The 22,125-nt window shown below is 37.6% G+C and overlaps 1 protein-coding gene across 4 annotated transcripts in view; it reads left to right on the top strand.

Moving 5' to 3' along the window:
- LOC106879412 (uncharacterized) overlaps positions 1–18,200 on the top strand; it is an 86,506-nt gene extending 68,306 nt beyond the window's left edge. For all 4 annotated transcript variants that reach the window (XM_089350625.1, XM_089350624.1, XM_014928966.3 and 1 more), the window contains 2 exons: positions 2,577–2,623; positions 14,068–18,200. In XM_089350625.1, the coding sequence (XP_089206751.1) occupies positions 2,577–2,623; positions 14,068–14,961 (941 nt within the window). In that variant the 3' untranslated portion in view covers positions 14,962–18,200. The remainder of the gene's footprint in view (positions 1–2,576; positions 2,624–14,067) is intronic.
- The last annotated feature ends 3,925 nt before the right edge of the window (positions 18,201–22,125 follow it).

The following is a 22,125-nucleotide window of genomic DNA, read 5'->3' as shown; positions in this document are numbered from 1 at the left end:
GGAAACTGTTTTAATTTATAGGTTCCACCAGTATTCTTTTCACTCATTGGTTTCAACATAGTCACCTTCTTCAGTAGGTGTTTTTTTTCCTTGTTATCTTGTTCCAGACTGTTCTGGCTGCTGCATCATGGAAAGAGATATCTGCAAGATATTATCTTGCAGTTGGTAATAATATGGTTGATATCTTCAGTCTTGGTCTTACACAGCCTTCATTTATTGTCTGTCAAAGTTTTATGCTGTAGATGATGGGGATCTCTTGTTTTTGAATTGCATGGAGGTAGCTTTCAAAGTAGGATGTCATAAACTTGTTGGTACTCCATGCCATGCTTTTGACATGATCAATCCCTTCTATGGTTTGTGTGCGTGTGTGTGTGTGTGACTGTGTCTGTCTGTGTGTGTTTGTGTCTGTGTTTCTTCTATTTTTTAATTATTATAAATCTTCCACTGAGGAGAGAGCTGGTTTGCAACTAAGATACAAGGCTCCATCTTTGTGGCATGTAGTTAACACAGACAAATTCACATAACAGTCTTGTATATTTTTACTGTTCCACTCACAGACTACATGAATTAGCTGGTTGATTTCTCTTTCTGAAAATCTCCTTTAAGCATTTACTAACAAAACCTAGTGTTCCAATTATTATTGGTATGAATATGAATTCATAATCTGCATATAGAAACTGGAGGTTTCAAAGCAGTTGTCCATAGATATCTTATTTTCAAAGAGACATTTTTATCTGCAGGGCATCTGACCTCTGTGACGGTACATACCTTTGCCCCTCTGTCTCAAACAACAATATCTGGCCTGTTATGTTTACATTTGACAGAAGTTTTGATGAGAATATTCCACCAGTATTCCTTGAGTTAGTGTTTATGAATGTATTCCATAACAGGGATTTTCTAAGTTTATTTCAGGACAGTCTTTTTTGTGAATAGCATTGTAAATTGTTTTAGCAACAATATTGTGCTGCATAGGGAGGTAATTCCATGATGACATTTTAGGACAGCTGATAATCACATGCATAGTATCTTCCACAGAAACATGACATAGCCTACACATGCAGTTGTACCTTGGAATTGCAAGAACATCACTGTCTCTCTTGTTCACCAGGTACTTAGGGACAATTTCCTGTTCCTGGATTGTAAATGCATAGCCCTCAAAGTGTGATGTGATGTAGTGATCTTGTGTCCAAGAGAAGCTGCACTTCGTGTCAATTTGTCTGTCTTCTTCAAGCTTCCCAGGTAACATACCCATGAATAGTCGTCTTTTTTTTTCTACAGATTTTCTCTACAGGCCAATCAAGTATCCCAAATGCTGGGATCAGCACTGGTACTGCAAATGCATTGTGGGATATTGTTTTGTTGTTAAAGGAGAGTTCCAACTGCCATATTTTCCTAAGTCTGGTATAATATTCTCAGGTCACTCTTTATTCACAGTGGCTTCATATGATATATTTTTGTTGATGCCTAGGTACTTGTAACATTCTTTGTGTGGAATGGGGGCGATAGAGAGACCGTTGATGCACAGATTTTGGATTTGGGGGACTGACTTTCCTTGTTCTATAACTAAATATGAACATTTCTTTTGGTCAAATTCCATGCCTTTATCAGCTGAAAATGTTGTTATTAATTCCAGTTGTTTTTTTTTTTTTGCATAGTTAACACTATTAACATAAATCTTCAAGTCGTCTACAAAGAAATTATGAGTTACACTGATATTTTTAGCAGTTGAAGATCCTAGCATGTAACCATTTGTTTTCTGCAGAAGGAACGATAATGGATTCAGTGCTAAAATAAAAAGATGTACAGAAAGACTATTTCTCTGAAATATTCCCTTTGAAATGCCTATACTATCAGAAACAATTATTCTGTTCTCAGTTCTAAGGGTAAGAATTGTTGTCCACGTCTTTGTGTCTGTCTGTCTGTCTGTATATGTGTGTGTGTGTGTGTATGTATGTATGTATACATGCATTATCATCATTTAACATCCATTTACATGCTGGCATGGGTTGGACAGCTTGACAGGGACTGCATCAGGTTCCACATTCTGTTTTGGCTTGGTTTCTATAATTTGATGCCCTTCCTAATGCTAAACTATTTACAGAGTGTACTCGGTGCTTTTTATGTGGCACTACCATCAGAGCTTTTTACATGGCTCTGACACCAGTGCTTTTTACATGACACCAGCACAAACATCAATGCTTTTTTTACGTGGTACCAGCTCCAACGTCAATGCTTTGTACATGGAACTTTGGTTTTAGGACATCAATTCTGTTGTGAGGGGTGGGTCTTCAGTCATCTCCTTCGTAAGGCTCAGCATTTAGAGATTGGCCTTCTTGTATGTGAAAACAATAGGCTTTCTGTACAGTTTCTGTCTACCAATTTTTACTGACAAGGCATTGGTCAGTCCAAGACTAAAGTAGAAGAAACTTGCCTTAGGCACTATGCTGTGAGATGTAACCCAGAAACATATGGTTGCAATGTGAACTTCTTAACACCACATACATATCTACATCTAAAAATATTTAAGTATAATATCAGTATGTGTTATTTTTCTGACAACTACTTTTATTTTACAGACCAGTGGTATATAGAAGAGAGAAATTTTAACCCATTAGATTTATATGTAAGTCTTTCTAATATGTTTACTTTATATATCTAAGTAAAAAAAAAAAAAAACTTTGAATCATAAAAATGAAAATATTGTTACACTGTTTGGAAAGTTTTGTCATCATCATCATCATTTAACATCGGTTTTCCATGGTGCTATGGGTTGGATAGTTTGATAGGAACTGGCAAGTCAGATGACTTCATCAAGCTCTGCTGTCGACTTTGGCATGATTTCTATGACTGGCTGCCACCCCTAACATCAAGTATTGGGTCATTCCATAAATAATGTGGTTTTTTTATACTTTATTTTTCAAAATTGAGATGAACAAAGTTCTTTTTTAATCTAAAATATATTCTCCTTCATTTTGTACAATGCTCTTTCATCTATCTGGTAGACTTGCAAGCCCCCCCCCCCCCCCCCACCTCCAACCGCTTCCAAAATTCACTTGTCTATAATGAAAAATGCTCCTCCAGTACTGTTCTGACCTACAGAATTCATATTTTTTTTCATCCAAATGATTTGGAAGGGTGCGGAATAAATGATAATCAGATGGGGCAATGTCCGGCAAATATGGTGGTGGGGGCATCGATTCCCATTCAAACTGCTCCAGCCTTTGGAATGTCATCCTCACTGTATGTGGCTGAGCATTATCCTGATAGAAGAACACCTTTTGTCTTGAAACCAAAGATGATTGTTTTTCTTCTAGCACTGACTTAAACTGCACAAGCTGCTCACAGTTGATCTTTTTTATTGTTTGGTTTGGATTTAAATGTTCAAAGTGGACTAAGCCTTTAATATCCCACCAAATAGATAGCAACACCTTATGTGGGTGAAAACCTTCTTTAGCCTGGGGTGCTGGTGTTTCTCCTTTCCCTACCCACTGTTTTTGGCACTTGACATTCTTATAGAAAACTCATTTCTTGTCACCAGTCACTATTAAGTTCAAAAAAGGTTCATTCATGAGATGTGACAGCAAAGAAGAGCACACATTCACTCTCCACACGTGATTAGACTCGGAAAGTTTGTGAGGAACCCATTGACCAAATTTGCTGACTTTTCAGATGGCATACAAGTGTCAATGAATGATTGAATGACCGAATCCAAGCTTCTCTGCTAGTTCCTCAACAGTTACAATGGGATTTTGTTCCACCCAGGTCTGCAAGACATCCTTGTTGAGCTCTACAGATCTTCCAGGATGAGGCTTGTCTTCCAGGCTGTAGTTTCTGGCTTGGAATTTCTGGAACCACCACTGATACTGGCTTATGCTTAATATCCAATCCCCAAATACTGCATTAATATTCCTCACACTTTTCATTGCATTATCACCTTTATTGACCTAAATCTAAGGCCTCAGCCAGTCCACTTATGCGTACCTTCCTTCCTTCATTGGACACTAAACTCCACTTGCAAAGACCTGTTGAGGCAAGTGAAATCGAAATCAAGTTAAATTGGACACTAAACTCCACTTGCGAAGACCTGTTGAGGTAAGTGAAATCGAAATCGAGTTAAATTTGACGTCTGGCACCCATGCCAACGTCGTCTCCCTCATTGGACACGAAACTCAGCTTGCGAAGACTTATTGGGGCAAGCGGAAGCGAAATTATGATGGTACCTGTGCCCGCGGCATGTGTAAGGACTTTCGAGCGAGATCATTGCCAGTGCCCCTGGACTGGCTCTTGTGCGGGTGGCACATAAAATACACCATTTTGAGCGTGGCCGTTGTCAGTACCACCTGACTGGCCTTCATGCTGGTGGCACATAAAAAGCACCCACTACACTCTCTGAGTGGTTGGCGTTAGGAAGGGCATGCAGCTGTAGAAACTCTGCCAAATCAGATTGGAGCCTGGTGTAGCCATCTGGTTTCACCAGTCCTCAGTCAAATCGTCCAACCCATGCTAGCATGGAAAGCGGACGTTAAACGACGATGATGATGATGATGATTGAACTCATAAAGCAAAATATGCCAAATATGCTCCTTCATCATTTTCACTATAGCTTTGGAAAAATAACTGTTAAAATCGAACTGTACTCTTCAAAACTTGCACTAAGAATAAGTACCAGGTAAAATTACTGCCTACTTTTATTGCAAGCTGATGCAAGTAGTTTATCCTGTCTCCCTCTGACTTAGTTTATGTAATTGAAAAAATTGCATTATTTATGGGGTGACCCAATACTTTACAGGGTGTAGTGGGTGCTTTTTATATGGCATCAGCTAAATTTTCTTTATATAAATGTCAACACAAAGAAACATTTGCAATTGGTTTCATTTTCCAACAATGTTTAAATCAGTAAAATGTAACAATATTTTAAGTAACTTTTTTTTTAATGTAACAATAATATTAATGGTTTCATATATAGACACAAAGCCATAAATTGTGAGGAAAGGGTACAATTAATTATATTGATGTGTACTTTAGTGATTCTTGTTTTACAAACCATGAACAAATGAGTTTTCTTCTTTTTTTTCTTGAGCAATAGGATTCATAAGGCTAGTTAAGAGTGACTGAGATCACAATATGCCCTCTGAACAGAATGCTGGTCTATTGCAGGATTGAAGGTTAGCAATTTTCAGGGAAAGGGACAAGTTAATTACATCAACTCCAGTACTTGACTGGTACTTTATTTTATCAAGATTGTAAGAAAGAAAGGCCAAGTTGACCTCAGCTGGATTTGGACTCAGAATATAAAGAGGCAGAAGAAATGCTCCTAAGCATTTTGCCAGCTTACCACCCTGAACAAACAAATGGTCAAATCTAATTTGAATTCAAGGAGTAAAATATTGAAATTAAGTTGTGTAGAGTATTCTATCTACTACTCTATCAATTCTACCATTCATTACACTAATAACAACAGTAATTGTCTCAAACTTTGGCACAAGACCAACAGTTTGTGAAGAGAGAATTAGTCAATTATATCAACCCAATGCTTAGCTGATATTTATTTCATCAGCTCTGAAGAAATGAAAGGCAAATTTCACCTCAGTCAAATTTGAACTCAGGATGAAAGAATCAGAAGAAATGCTGCTAAGCATTTTTCCAGTGTACTAACAATTCTGTCAATAATGGAAATACAAATATACATTGTCTCTAAATTGTATTGCGATATGTGTATAAATTCAAGCAACAGCTTGTATATAGCAAACAGAAAGAACTCTAATTAAAGAAATGTAAGCATAAACATACACAAAGTTTTAACTTGTCCAAAATTTTTATCACAAACTAACTTGGATATTTAATTAAAAATGACTGTTTCATGAAACAGGTTCTATTTAACAGGTAAATTTGTGTAAAGAAATATTTTTTTTTACTCTAGGCACAAGGCAGCCAATTCATGTTACCAAATGGTTTCATGTTGAAGAACCTTCCACACATATCTTTCAAAAATCCTCAGCCCCTCCTTTCTTCCAAGCTTTATCTCTCTTTTTCAATTTTTCCCCTACTCTTTCCATCTCACCCTTACCCCCTCTGCATTCCATAATTGCATATAATTAACAAAAAAGATTAGGATGGGCCAGCCTTATATATATAATATATATATATACACATCTATACATAAGACACATACACACACACATATACATTTATATATATAAATATATATGTATATATACAGAGAGAGAGAGAGTTATAGTTCAATTGATTAGAAATAGAATTAAACTAGATGAGATGCAGTTTGATTTTGTACCTGGGAAGAGTACCACAAATTCCATCTTCCTAGTGAGACAACTGTAGGAAAATCACTTGGCCAAAAGTAAGCCATTGTACTTAGCTTTCGTCAACCTGAAGAAAGCTTTCGACAAAGTTCTCTACTCTGTTACATGGTGATCTCTAAGGAAGTTAGGAGTAGAGGAATGACTTGTTAAAGCTGTACAAGCCATGTGCTGTGGTGTTGTCAGTAAGGTGAGAGTTGGCCATGAATACAGTGATAAATTTAGCATACAGGTAGGGGTTCACCAGGCTCAGTTCTCAGCCCACTCTTATTCATTATAGTCCTCCAGGCCATAACAGAGGAATTCAAAACTGGGTGCCCGTGGGAACTGCTATATACTGATGACCTTGCTCTTACTGCAGAATCTTTAGCAGAATTGGAGAAGAAATTCCAAGTATGGAAACAAAATCTGGAATCAAAGGGCCTTAAAGTCAACCTAACAAAGACCAAAGTTGTTGTTAGTAAGAAAAATGATGAAACTCTCTTTCCATCAAGTAAATGGCCCTGCTCAATAAGTAGGAAAGGAGTTTCTGCACCCAGTGTAAACTATGGACACATAAGAGGTGCAGAGGAATCATAAGTAGATTAACAGATAAAGTCGTCTTTGTATGTGGCAGGAACAGTATGTATGTGCAGAAACAATAAGCACTAAGAGCACACACGACCAAGATTCTCTCAAATGCCCAAGAGGCTCTCTTAAGGTTATAGATAGTTTTTGTTACCTAGGTGACTAAATTAGCAATGGTGGATGATGCACTGAAAGTCTTGTTTTTAAGATAAGAATTGGGTGGAGGAAGTTCAGAGAGCTACTACCTCAGTTGGCAACAAAAGGACTCTCTCTCTCTCTCTCTCTCTCTCTCTTTCTCTCTCAGAGTGAAAGGTAGACTGTATGATGTTTGTGTGCGAATGGCTATACTCCATGGTAGTGAGACATGGGGTCTGAATGCAGAAGACATGTGTAGACTGGAGAGAAATGAAGGTAGTATGCTCTGTTGGATGTGCGCATATACAACAAAGTGCAGATGTATTGAGAAAGAAATTAGGCATGAGAGAAATTACATGTAGTATGCAAGAGAGAAAACTACATTGGTTTGGACATGTGATGTGTATGAATGAGGACAGCTGCATAAAGAAGCGCCAATCACTGAAAGCCCTCAACTTGTGTGTTCCACCCACACACCCTGTCTCACTGTATCATTGATATCTGCTAGCTCCTGATCTGCGTATTCCACCAACACATAACAAAAAAACTTTTCACACACACTGCCCCAACAAACCAATCTACATCTTTACATTTCTCTTCCTCACATTTCTTCCTTCATACATTATACCTACCTCTCACTCCCAAATCCTGTTCTCATGGCCCTGTTCCTCTGTATCATTGCTATCCAGTAGCACCCCCCCCCAACACTATATATACCCAGGTTTTTGCCACCCCCCACCTCTCTGCACACTCTAATCATGCTTTATCGCAATATACTGCCATTTATCTTATGACCTTTGAACCTCAAGGGTATGCCCTGGCACTTGCCATCAACTATATCTCTTTCTTCCTTTACTCAACCATCCCATTTATATCCTGATCCCCATCCCTTTTGAGCATGTCCGGCACTTTAGCACCATCTCTGTCCTGCTGTCACCCAGTCTCTCTCTCCTTCCCCTGCACTTCCCTCAAGTTGGGTAACCATGTATTTCCTTTGTTGCAGTGCACCTGCTTCTGTCATCATTTCTGATCTCCTCTTCCCCCACCCCCACCCCGGGCTGGATAACCTTGTATCTTCTCTACAGCAAGACACCTGTTTCTGTTTTTCTGTCTCACTATAACCTTTCATCACCTGACACAAGATTACCTCCTCCAATTCCCTCTCAAAAGAGATTTTTTTTTGTCTTGCAAGTACTTGGTGACCCTCTCAGTGCAGGCGCCACTTAAAAGCACCCAATCCATATTGTAAAGTTGTTGGCGTTTCGAAGGGCATCTAGCTGTAAAACCCTTGCCAAAACTTCAGTGGTAATAGATTGAACTGAACCGTAACTAATCTGCACATCCTCTGATAACTCATGGATGGTGATTTGACAATTTCCTCTCACAGCTGCATGCACATCTGTGATGGTTTTCTCAGTTCTGCCGGTTGCTGGTCTCCCAGAGTGTTCATCAATATTGATACTTTTTGGGCCATCTTGGAAACATCTGAACTACTCGTACACTTGTGTACGGTTCATACATCCCCTCTCCATATGCTTTCTGCAGCTTTGTGTAGGCCTCTGAGTAGGTATTGCCATGACAACTTTCTTTGTCATGGTCAATGTGATGATCACACGCTACACACCTTCCTTCCAAGCACTGCTGTAAACAGCAGAAGTGAACTAGAATGTTAAAACTTAGTATGCTTGCACAGCATAGTTCAAGGTCAATCTTTGCCAAATGGCTTCAGTCTGTATGCTTTAGCCTCATTACTACAGCTCGTTACTATAGCCTCATTACTACAGCTCATTACTACATTACTCATTACTACGTTTGGATACTTATTGATCAGACCTCGTATACATACACATAAACATAAAGTGACTCTGTAACAGGAGTTTACTAGGCTATCAAGGTGTTGCATAACCACTTTAGTATGTAGTTAAGATACAAGTGTTGTACATGAGTGTATGTTGGAATAAAGTTAGATCAGAAGGCATTTTTTTTCTTTAGGTTAACATATCACAGATTTATATAGGTAGAAGTTAACACAGTATAACAAATGAACCAAGCCAAATAATTGTGATTTCTATTGCTGTGTATCAGAATGTGTGTGATGATAGAGATGAGAATCCACTTGAGTGATGTAGGCGGAGAGGAGTTAACACACTTACTAAACTAGATAGTCAGTAATAATATCCACACATTGCATGCAATAGAAAATGCATTGAGTTGTTGCCCATGTGAGTATATAAGCAGTATATCAATGTGCTGTTCCGTATGACCAACAGTCACTAGACAGTCAATAATGGCATTTGCTTTTCGGCATCTGGACAGCAACTAAAGTCGTTCTCTTCAGATTCACACCAGTCCGGCTGGGTAGAAGCCGTCCAGTGTATTCTTCCACCACCAGCTTCTAAATGACAGAGGAACACAGCGCAAGTGTGCTGTTACCCTGGGATGAAATAATTCAACTGCCCGGCTACAACTCCATAGATTCAATATTCTAACGCTACTCTTATTTCAATGCATGTTTTGCCATGTGTATGTTGGTGGGCAGGTCTTCTTTAGTACTCCATAATGCCATATATGCATAAATTAACCTCTGTATGCATGTGTGTGTGTGTGTGTGTGTGAGTATGTATATACATGTATGTGTGTATGAGTGATAATCAAATTGTGAAACATGTCTGTCATGTCTCACAATGCCCTTGTTATTGTTCAACAGAAGTATAGAACCAAAGTGTTTACATTCTTATAACTTCCTGTCAAAACAAAAGCTTTCAAATATTTACAATTATTTTCAGTTCTTCTAATTCAAACTGCATTGTGTAGTAGAGTATACATATTTTGTTGTTGTGTATGTGTCTCTGTGTGTATGTGTTTGTATGTCTCTGTGTGTGTATGTCTGTGCTTGTGTGTGTGTGTATGTGTATGTGTGTGTCTGTCTGTGTATCTGTGTGTGTGTGTGTGTGTTATAATTCTGCTTAGTCTATAGCAGGATAAGTAACTGTTCGTTCATTAGGTATCAGCACTTACTGACCTTCTGGATTAAAAAAGTATAAAGTTTAAGCCTATATGTTGAGAACAAATACTGGAAACAGCTGTATGTATTTGAACTAACAAACTCACCATCCTTTGTTAGTTATTTTAATATTATGTGTATTTGTCTGTGTGCGTGTGTTCTACATGTGGATTTATATTTGCATGTTACATTGACAACTCCATCCTCCCTCAAATCACCAATTTATCTCTCCTCATGCACTATGTTTCTCTCTCTCTCTCTCTCTCTCTCTCTCATTCTCTCTATCCCTTACTCTTTCAGCCTACCCAAATACGTCATCTCTCTCTCTTCCCCTTGTCAACTGTATCATCCCTCCCAAACTACTACACGTCCTCCTCTCAACAGGTGTCACCCACATCCCTCTCCTCCATTTTCCTATCTCTCACAGTAGCCATAAAATCTACAGACACATAGGAAATTGATTTTTTAAAATTGCACACCCCCTCGAATGTTCTCCAGAAGTTGTAGATAATTTCTGCTACCTAGGTAACTTATTAGCAGTAGAGGCAGATGTACTAAAGGTGTAATAGCTAGAATAAAAATAGGTTGGAGAAAATTCAAAGAGCTTTTGCCTCTGTTGGCAACCAAAGGTCTTTCACTCTCTCTCTCTCTCTCTCTCTCTCTGAGCGAAAGGAAAATTGAATGATTGAATGATGCATGTGTGTGAACACCAATGTCATATGGTAGTGAAACGGGTTCCCTGAATGCAGAGGACATGCAAAGATTAGAGAGGAATGAAGCTAGTATGTTCTGCTCGATGTACAGTGTCTTTGTGCATGTGCAACAGAGCACTAGTGTATTGAGTGAAAAGTTAGACATAAGAGGAATTAAATGTAGTTTGCAATAGAGAAGACAGCACTGGTTTAATCATGTGATGCATATAGATGTGAACAGTTGCATAAAGAAGTGCTGATCACTTAAAGCGGGTCAAACTTGGAGAAGAGGGTGACCCAGGAAGACAGTGGGCAAAGTATTGATGGCTGATCTCAAGACACTGGACCTCACAAAGAAGATGACAAAGGACTGAGATATATGGCACCTTGTTATACCCAAGAAGACTCATCCACCACACCAGAATTTATATCCTAAACCACCTTGGTAATGCTTGTCTGTGAGAAGCTTTGCCTCACCCCCACCTCTATCCTCTCTGCACCATCAACCATTTCTCTCCCACATTTCACCCCCTAACACCCATCACTTCTCTATCACCTGACAGCAGAATAGGCATGTTCTACATTCCTCCACTTTCTCAGTTACCTTCCGTCCTCCACCCCCAAACCATTCTATTTCTCATTATCTTCCCCTGCCTACTGTCTCCACCAATCATCTACTTTTTGTGCTGTTCTCCATCATTAACACTCACTTGTCTGCACTCTCTTTATCTTACTCGCTCACTCATTCTCCTTTCTTTTCCAACTGGGGTATCCAGGAATTTATTCTACAGCAAGACACCTATCTCTGTCCCTCTATACCTTTAATCTCTACTGACACAAAGCCACTAGCCTAACACCTCAATACTACCCCTCACTCTCAGTTGACAGGGCTTCATCTTGCAAGTTACTTGGGGACCCTGTCAGTGATGGTGCCACATAGAATGCACTGATGCTAGAGCCATGTAAAAAGCATCCACTACACCCTGTAAAATAGATGGCATTAGGAAGTGCATCAAGTTGTAGAAACCATGCCAAAACAGAGAATGGAGGCTGGTGTGGCTCCCAGCCTAGCTAGCTTCTGTCAAACTATCCAAACCATGCCAGCATGGAAAAGGAATGTTAGGGACTCAAGTGGAGATAGTTTGTAAGCTTCAAGCAGTCCATGGAAAATATAGAAAACAAGAGTGGACAGTGTATAGTCAGGAGCCATAACAATCTATCGGTGTCAAATGTTACACACTTTTTCCAATATCAAAATTACTAAGACATTCAATAAACTGAAAGTTTCTGTATAATTCACAGTTAGCTACTAGACTTACTATGAATATGACTAAAAGTCCAAATTGAGGGAGTGGAATGGATAAAATCCAGGCAACATATGTTTCTTAACTAGCTGATTCTCTGATGTAATAATTATTCAATGAAGAATACTCAACTTAACTAATCACCAGGCTGAGGATACCTTAATTATATGAAGGTAGCATAGAATTAAAATTTCCAAGTTAATTCACTGCAGATGTGACTTGAAATGAATAGTGAAACTGGAAGAACAGAAGAAAGAAAACAAATGTTTGAAGAAGTAAGAAATAGAAAGATGAGGTCAAATATGTGGGAGTGGGAATAATACAAAATGGGGAAGAAAGAGGGAGAGACAAGAACAGATAATTACTGTTGTTAAGGGTCAAAAATGGTTGTTACGAATATTTAACTGGGATGGGTAAAGATAGAGACTAGCTGACCCCAAAGTATTGATTTTTTAGTGGATAGTTGGTGCTGGTACTGTTAACCATTGGTCTATGTCACAGTATACATACGCATTCATGCACTCACATACACACACATACATACACTTCACACCTGTAGTAACAACATAAGTATATATGCACACAGACACATGCACATGCACACACACAAACATGTTTATATGCCATGACCAAGCATTGGTCTATAGCTTGTAGATACTCCTTTGTATGTAAGTATATATACACAGTTCCTGTCTACCAAATTCATTCACAAAGCATTGATTAATCTGAGGCTATAGTACAAGACACTTGCTCAAGGTGTTGTACAGTGGGACTGAACCGAAAACATGTGGTTACAAAGCAAACTTCTTCCCTACACAGCTATTCCTGCAGCTATTTAAATCCATAAAAATGTATAATAATAATAATAATAATAATAATAATAATAAGTAAGAAAGAAAAATGATTTCATTGATACATTAGCTTGAATTGCCCAATATTTTTACATTGGCTTGACCAACATCACTTCCTTTCCTCCAACTATTTCACAATAACCTATAGGAGGATTTTTATGAAATTAAGCAATATGACTAATGATGCAAAAATAACATTCTGCAAATTAGGAGGCAATTCATATATAAAAAGAGTATATTTATTCTAAAATAGCATTCCGAAATTTTTATGTAAAGTTGGTTATTACAAGTGATAATATACGTTATATTTTATTATATACTCACATTGTCAGTTCCTTGTACCAAAATATGTGTAGGATGTAGAAAGCAATGTGTTATTGCTATTGACATGTGACTAACTGCAGAGCTAGTCTACAGAAAAGGTTTGAGCATGCAACCAGTTTAAAGACAGTGTAATTTGTAATAGCTATTGTTATGTCTGTACACCCTATCATCCAATGAGCCATTGTGCATGCAACTGGTTGAAAGAGGTGTAACTTGTTGATGCTGCTGTGTTTATAGCCGTACAGTGGGTTACATCCTTCAGAGATTTCGCGTCATTTGTGTGCATAATAAATGGCAGTGGACATGGCAAAGCTAGGCAGCAATTAAGCATACACTCAAAGACACATCACATACTCCTGGAATTGTCAACTGTGACAAGAAATTATAAGAATAGAGAAAGGTCAATCTACTCTTTCCTTCTATTTTATTATCATAAATAGCTTAGGTACAGGATAATAATTTAGTTAATATCAGGACAATTACTCACCCCCAGGACAATTACCCCACTTGGTTAATTACACCCTCTCCAATATATTAAGAAGCTTTAAATCATCATCTGTTGTTCTCAGGGGTAATTGTCCATGGGGTGGGGGTAAATGTCCTAGACTCATTTACTCAATTGTTAAGTCATTGTTAAGACAATTAATTTATGGGAAATAGTCTGAAGTTCCATTACAGCAGAATCAAGAAATCTACTGCTTCAATATGGACCAGAGCACTAATAACAAACAAATTTTAAAGGAATGTGCAGATTTAAGATTTGTATCACAGTGAATATGCCCCAGTAAAATATAAACTTTATTTATTTATTTATTCATTTATTTTGCATATTATTTTGGTCCTTCATAATTTTATATATTATTTATTTAACAGGATCTTCAAATTGAATATGTTATTCAAAACTCTACAGAAATATCATCAATCGAGGAAAACATTCTCGCTTTTAAAAGTGACCTTTCAAAGAAGACTATGAATCTTTCCAATGAAATCACAGTCTTGACTGCTTATTTCAATATAGGATCCTTTGCAAAAGGAGTTTTTAGACATCAGTATAACCCAAATATCTATTACAAATGGATGTCTGTATTTCGCAACATGACCAATAATGTAATTTTTTATACAAATGATATGATTGCATACAAATATTTTCAAAAGTTAAGGGAAAAGTTTCCTAAAGAACGAACCAAGACATTTCTGATAAACAAGAAGGAATTGTGGTCATTTAAGATACAAGAAAATATTTCTCAAATATATACACAGCCTGATTACCCAAAACATCTTCCCAATACTGTTGTACCTGGATATTCTTGTGCCATGCATGCAAAATTTGAACTTCTTAACCAGGTTATAAGAAAGAACTATTTTCATACTAAATACTTTATGTGGTTAGATATTGGACTTTTTCGATATCTCCATGATGACCCAAAATTTAAATTGGCAAAACCTACAGATTTTGATGATACAAAAGTTGCCTATGCCCAGGTAGATGATTTCCAGAAGGATGTAACATATAAAGACATTATTTATGACAATATGGTGTGGATAGGAGGTGCTAGCAATCTTGGTAAATATGATGTTTTGTACAAATTTACTCAAGAGTATTTGAACTTTGTTAACAAGTCTTTGTCTATAAAACTAATAAGTACAGATCAACAGATCATATATGGAATGTATTTGGATAAACATAAACCAGAAACAAAGCTTCAACTTTACAAATCAGGTTGGTTTGAATTGGGTTATGTATGTTATGCAGCTGGAAAGAACTAATTTGATTAATATGTACATATATGTATATAAAATAAAAGGAACACACACACACATATGGGTGGTGTGTATGTATGTTAACATTTATTTTCTAAAATCAAAATACCATATATACACAACTATAAATACCATATATACTCATCTATAAGATGCACCTCCAACTTGGTTCAGATCAGGAATTTTATCACTGACCTGACTATAAGTTGCAGCAACATTTTTGATGTTGAAGAGCAAAGTTCTATTAGGAATCACACAGACATAGTTGTTGTTCGTGAGCTTTCAGTAAGCTGAAGATGACTTACAACAACTGTTATCCCATTAAGCCCATGCATTTTACAAACCGCTGATTATGCTAGCTGACTTGTTCATCATACTGAGACTTAATTGCTTCGATACTTTCCCTTTACTTTCTGATTTATGCCTTATATCGAATTAAAGAAAGACAGTTATGGTACAAAAAAAAAACAAGCATTAAACTCACTTTTTTAAAATTAATTGTTTATTTCATACTAACAGAAGTAATGAAAGATATAAAGAAATATCTAAAGATTATCTTCCGTGTACTTCTTGACTTCAGAATTAGCGGTTCGGGTTTTTTCAATTATTCCAAGTGTTGGAACTTCTAACATGGCTTGTACCTAGAAAATATCTAAAGATATTTTTATAGGATACGCTTAAAAGTCACACCCCCAACTTCAGGCAAAAATTTCAGGGAAAAAAGTGCAACTTATAGCCAAGTATATACGGTACTACAAATTGCCTTTTTGCCTTTTAGAAAGTAAATTATTCAGAGAAATTACTGAAATGCTATGTACATAAAAGCAATAATTAAGCTAGTGTGAATATATCTAATACTTTGAGCATTAAAAAGCTAATTACAGATAAGTACACAGTGATGAAAGGATAATATTAATATTATTATAATGTTTCCTGGCAGCTAAGAAGGACTACTCCTGACATGTTTTGGTCTTAGATTAAACTGCAGATATGGGATCAGCTGCATACAACCCAAAAGTGCTGGTCTTACTGTTGGCAACATGAAAATCTAGTGTCTTAACGTTATTGAACAAGTGGCCTTGCTTCCAAGCCATCCTCAGATATATACATTTACACAGCCTATTCTGAATATGACCATGTTGATCAGAAAAATAGTGCGGGAAATGTTACATACTTTATACATGGAGGAGAATAATCCAGTCATTTTGGTGGTGTGGGTGTCTTTAAAAGGCCACTCCACAAGATTTCTGTTGACATTTTCAGCAAAAGTTTATTTATTGGCAATTTGCTAATGAGTTCTTCAAAACTTGATATCTTTGCATATTCTGCGATAAACTTCATCAACTCCCAGCCTCCATTCAACCGCATATTCCTTTATGCAGATGATGTCCTTGAGCAATTAGACAATCATACTTCTTACATGCAAGCAAGGATCCTCTTTTCAATCAGTCAACCTGCAAAAGATAGCATCCAACCCTCCTTCAAATCACTATATATCATCCCAAAACAAAGTTACATTGGAGAATGTGGTAAATGATATATGAAAATACAGGATGGTCACAGCTAGAATGTTTCAATCATAGATCTGCTTGATTAGGTTTGATCAGTGAGCAACAGCAAAAAGAACAACTGATTGCAACACTTGGAAACATCTAGTATTTGTAATTTGTCAGAAGCTGTTTGGTTAAACTGACACAATGAAAAATAATAAATATGTAATTATTGAACAGGAAATGATAGTACCGATTTGTTATTTACTCAATAATATGCATTTCTGTACTACAAATTGATGACCACCATAGCAAAGTAATTTAGGGTCAATTCCACCACAGTGGAATCCTCAAAATGTTCATTCAGAAGCTTTATAAAGACGCCTCTTGTCAAGTGTTGCCTAATGGCTGAAACCTCTTGAGGTAAAAGCTGGATGTTTATTATTGTCAATGATCTTCTTGATATTGCATCAAACTACATAGACCAAAAGAGAAAGCATATAATAGGTAGAAAAGTAGCTTAGAGCAGGGGTTTTCAAACTTTTTGACTCGTGGACCCCTTTATATTTCAGGCTTTACCTTAGAGACCCCTTGATAAACACTTATGAAATTTATACATAAACATTTGCTTAAAATAACATATATTTTTTCATTTATTTATTTAACAGTATTTAACAAATAGGTTTATTGTCAATTAAAAGATTTCGATTAAAAAACATATATAAAATCAAATTGCCCATAAAAAGTATTTGCTGTCCACGGACCCCCTGTCTTGTCCTTGCGGACTCCCTGTGGTCCGCGGACCACAGTTTGAAAACCCCTGGCTTAGAGAATCAAGACATTTCTTGAGGTCTCAAAAGTTCAAGACATACAGAGAAAGACAGACAAGCTAACAGAGAAAGTAGTGAAAACTAAACTGAGGGTTAACATTTGGAAGACAGAAATCATAAAAATTCAAACCATGAAAATTACATGTTGAATGAAATTAAGTGTTTCATGCATGTACTGTAACTGAAAGTACAGAAAAGGACATCTGAGTTTTGAAAAGTTAGTCAGGCTTCAAGGCTTTGTCCAGGCATAGTAAGCTGAGAATTTTCTTTAACAACATTAAACCATCCAACTACAGGTTACTAAATCATGACAAATGAACAAATCTCCTCAGAAAGTTCCAGTCACAAAAAAGGTGCCTCAAAACCATTCTAAAAATTAGATATTAAAAACCTGTGAATGTCAAACACCAAGGAATCCATCACCAAGAAATAGCAAAATGTAATCAGTGGGTCGGTCGTACGTTAAGAAGACCAAGGCAAATATTTCATTGAAATTCAGAGGGGAAAAGGCAGTTAGGATGTTTGATGATCACCTGGCCAATATTTGTAATACCTTGATTATGTAACTTATAAATCAGTCAGTTTTATAAGCAAATTAATACTTCATTTGTTTACACAGTTATTTTTCTATACTTTCATAATTTATTTGATTTAATCCATGGTTATTTAGTCTGTGCCAATGGATAGCATTCTGACCATTCAAGTATGTTAAATGTCTCTACAAGTTATTACTTTTATTACTGTTTTTCTACATTGTTATTATTGTTTTTCTCATCTGTTTATTAAAGCTTTTATTGTTATTGCTGACCTGACCCTTTTAATGAATGTAAACTCTAAGTGTTTCTTTTTTAACTTTAGTTTTCATTCTTATTTAGTCTTTGAACTATCCCTATTTTGAGCCAATAAAAATTTGCTAATATTCTTATTCATATTCTTTGTTTTCTTGCTGTGGATATTAATGTTGTTGCTGCTTTTGTTGTTGATAGGATAAGAAAATACCATGCCATTTATGCTCTAAGTTTATACCACCAGGGAACTTTATATTTTAGTGGTCTGGGATTGACTGTCAACATTTCTTTATTTATGCCATTTTACAAATTATTCTTGTTTCCTCTTGTATTTTTTTCATCTAGTTTTATTCTATGTTCATCTAGCAAAAATGCTTTTAGCTGCAATTATATAATTAAACACAATTCTCCTAAAAGACAGTTACTACAATTGAATCAAAAGTTCACATAATTCTCAAAATATCTGCTGCTTTCATCACAAATAATATAACTTTACAATGATTACTCATAAGGCTAGTTATTAATTGCCCATCATTTTAAAATATGTTCCTGCATGTACAGCAAGAAGGCTTTCAATATATTAGTATCTGACTAATTATGCACTTTATTCTTTTTCTAATCATCCACTTTTTCAATGCCATCTTTTATCTTTCATACCATTTTTATTATTACTTCAAAGGCATCTATGGATTATGCTATTAGTTTTGGTGTCATCTGTATTAGTCACAAACAGAAATCCTCCAGTGCCCATAAATATTATGTTGAAATAAATTACAAGCTTTTGTGATTGCATTGGGTTTTTTTTTTCTTTGTATAAAATTATATTATTATTTGAGTATCATTTGTATTCAAACTAGTAGGACCTGAGAATATTTTATGGAGTTAATGGTAAACTTATTGGGTTATTTCTGAAAACTTCATCCAAAAAATCTGAGAGTATAGTCTATGTTGTGTCTGTATCAAAAGATAATTGCTCATCTGCTATTCATTAAAAAGTGAAGGTAATTGAAACATGGTGATTACTTAATGTACTTTATATATACACTTTATATTATATACTTTATGCACAATTTTATAGCACTCTCACTCTTTCTCTCTCAGTCTTCACCTTACCCTCTTTTTCTCTTGCCCTTCGTCTTTCCTTTCAACTAACCACATGAAAGTGTTATGGACAGGCTAAGTAACAGAGGAATAAGCAGAATTATTATAAGATACAAAACATTATTAACTATATTATAGAACATATAATTTTATAATAAAATTTCTATGATGTGCAATTACTGTTTTATATTATGGTTAAAATATATTATGGAAATTAAAAATTGAATGTCACTTTTTTACTTGCTGAGTCTAGAAAAGGACAATGCCTCTGATCTTTGCAGGCTTTCTGAGATCATGATGGCTGATGCCTTAAATTTTCAGTTAACACCAGCAGAAAAGATATGATCAAGGTGAAGATTCAAAATTGTTTGTTCTGAGGAGAAAGGAATTGAATGAAAATAGTGGAGAGATGAATAAAGAGCCTACTTTAAAAATTGTGTTAGCTCTTTAATCCACTGTAAATATTGTTATATTTAATAGGCTTAGTTAAATATAAACATCAAGAGTAAGTAATACTGGTAGTGAGTTTTGTGACTGGGTGGTTTTACAGCAATTGTGGTGGTGGTGGTGGTTATTGTCCCATTTCCCCACTGTGATGTGCTCAAGAGAAAAAAATGATGGGTATGGTCCATGTTTCAAATGAGACGGTTAGGCCATTTTGTGGCGAGAGAGATGTCACTGCTTGGCTGCAAAAGGTTACATTGGTGGCAAGAATCCAAGGTATAGATGATCTAGTGAGTTTCATATTGCTGTACCTCGATGGCGCTATAACTGGAAATGGAAGAGAAGGACCAGTTGAGCGCAGAAAAAATAGAAGGCCAGCTGATGGAGGCTTTCGCAGAAGGGCCATTTATGGCATTTGGTCGACTGGGAAAGCGAAGTGGATGGGCAAACAGGTCGATGTGTTTTCCAACGAAATCAGGAGATTGGCTAGACTCGTGGGATATAGAGATGACGCGTTGGAACAAACCGTTAAATTAGCCTTTGTCACAGGATTTCCTTACTACGTGTCGGTCGAACTGCAAAAGCTGCGGAATATTCACTCCATGGTGATGGGAGAGGTAATATCTCGGGCTAGAGCCATCGTCTCGTGTTGCAGGACGACACCTTTAGCAGCGACTGCAACACCGAAAAGGGGTCAAACAAAGAGCGGCGGAGAGGAGTCAAACAAGGAACGTGTGCGACCCTTCAAAGGGCAGTGTTTTCGGTGTCAGGGTTTGCACAAAGCGAGAGACTGCAAGGAACCCAGGCCTGGAGTAGATTACATACCATGCATCATATGGGGGTGGACAGGACCCTGTTCCTAGCCAGGATAGTCGATTCTGACGTGACCAGGCAGAGTGTGCAAAGAGCAGTTGGGAGCTGCAGCATGTGCCAGTCCATTGACTTTGCTCCGGGTGTGCATGAGAAAGGAAGCATTCAAGTGGAACACAAATGGAAACGACTGGCAGTGGACGTGACGCACTACTGGCAGGGGACATACTTCTCGATGCGGACCAGGACGGTTGGTCATATGGAGGGAGATGAAGATGGGGACCGCGGAGGAAATCACAAGAATACTGAATGAGATATTCCTAGAACGAGGCCCCGTGGATGAGGTGCTTATAAACAATGGCACTGCGTTTCGCTCGGAGGTGCTGGGGGAAATGCTTGACAAGTGGTATGTCAGCCGTTTCTTCAGGTCAAGTGGCAATGGGGTTGTGGAGAGGCATCATCGTACCATCAAGACCATAGCAGAGAGGGGCCACATTTCATCGGTTGAGACCGTTTTTTGATATAATATATCGCCCAGGAGGGGACAGGCTGAGGAGTCAGTGCCACACAAGGCAATATTCAAGTACGAGTGGAGACATCCATGTATCGCATCGACGCATCCCGCAGAAAAAAAGAGCATGCTTTTGTGCAGGTCGGGGAGAAGTCTGGGTTAAACCCCCAAATGCGCGGTGCACATCACAGTGGGGAAATGGGACAATAACCTCTGTGAATTCGAGGAACAATGTGTCTGTAGATGGCATGCCACGATATGTTTTGGATGTGTGCAGGATCATCACTGCGACGGAGGATGGGGCCAAAAGTAACGGACAAGAGAACGAAGCCGGCAGCAACATGCCAGGAACTGAGGCCAGTCCTGAAGTCCTACGGCAGTCACAGAGGGAGTGGTGCTCTCCTCACTGGTTGGCTGATTACGAGACAAGTTAAGGCTTGTGGTCGGGGTTGAGAAGAGGGTGTACCCTTAACGCAGTTCTCGGGTAGATTCAGCGTGACACAGAGTGTGACAAGGCTGGCGCTTTAAAATACAGGTACAACAGAAACAGAAAGAAAGAGGAGAGAAAGTTGTGGTGAAAGAATACAGTAGGGTTCGCCACAACGCCTTGACGGAGCCTTGTGGAGGTATTTTTCGCTCAATAAACACTCACAACGCCTGATCTAGGATTCGAAAAGCGACACTATGATCGCCAGTCCACTGCCCTACCCACTAGGCCATTGCACCTCCACGTAAGCATGTCTAGATATGCAACTATATGCATTTGATCATTTAAACTTAACAGCCAGCTCGTGCAAGTGGCTGAGAACTCCACAGACACGTGTACCCATAACGTAGTTCTCGGGCACATTCAGCGTGACACAATGTGACAAGGCTGGCGCTTTGAAATACTGGTACAACAGAAACAGGAAGAAAGAGTGAGAGAAAGTTGTAGTAAAAGAATACAGCAGGGTTCGCCACCATCCCCTGCCGGATCCTCGTGGGGCTTTAGGTGTTTTTCGCTCAATATACACTCACAAGGCCTGATCTGGGAATCGAAACCGCGATCCTATGCCCGCGAGTCCGCTGCCCTATCTACTGGGCCATTGCGCCTCCACATGAGCATGTCTAGATATGCAATTATATGCATGAGAATACACATAAAACATACAAATCTGCACATACATACATATGTTAACATATGATAAATGTGCAGT

This window comes from Octopus bimaculoides, chromosome 4 (assembly GCF_046866305.1).
Source record: "Octopus bimaculoides isolate indiv1 chromosome 4, ASM4686630v1, whole genome shotgun sequence".
NCBI lineage: Eukaryota > Metazoa > Mollusca > Cephalopoda > Octopoda > Octopodidae > Octopus > Octopus bimaculoides.
The sequence above is the reverse complement of the archived record's forward strand: the minus strand, read 5'-3'. Positions and strand labels throughout refer to the sequence as shown.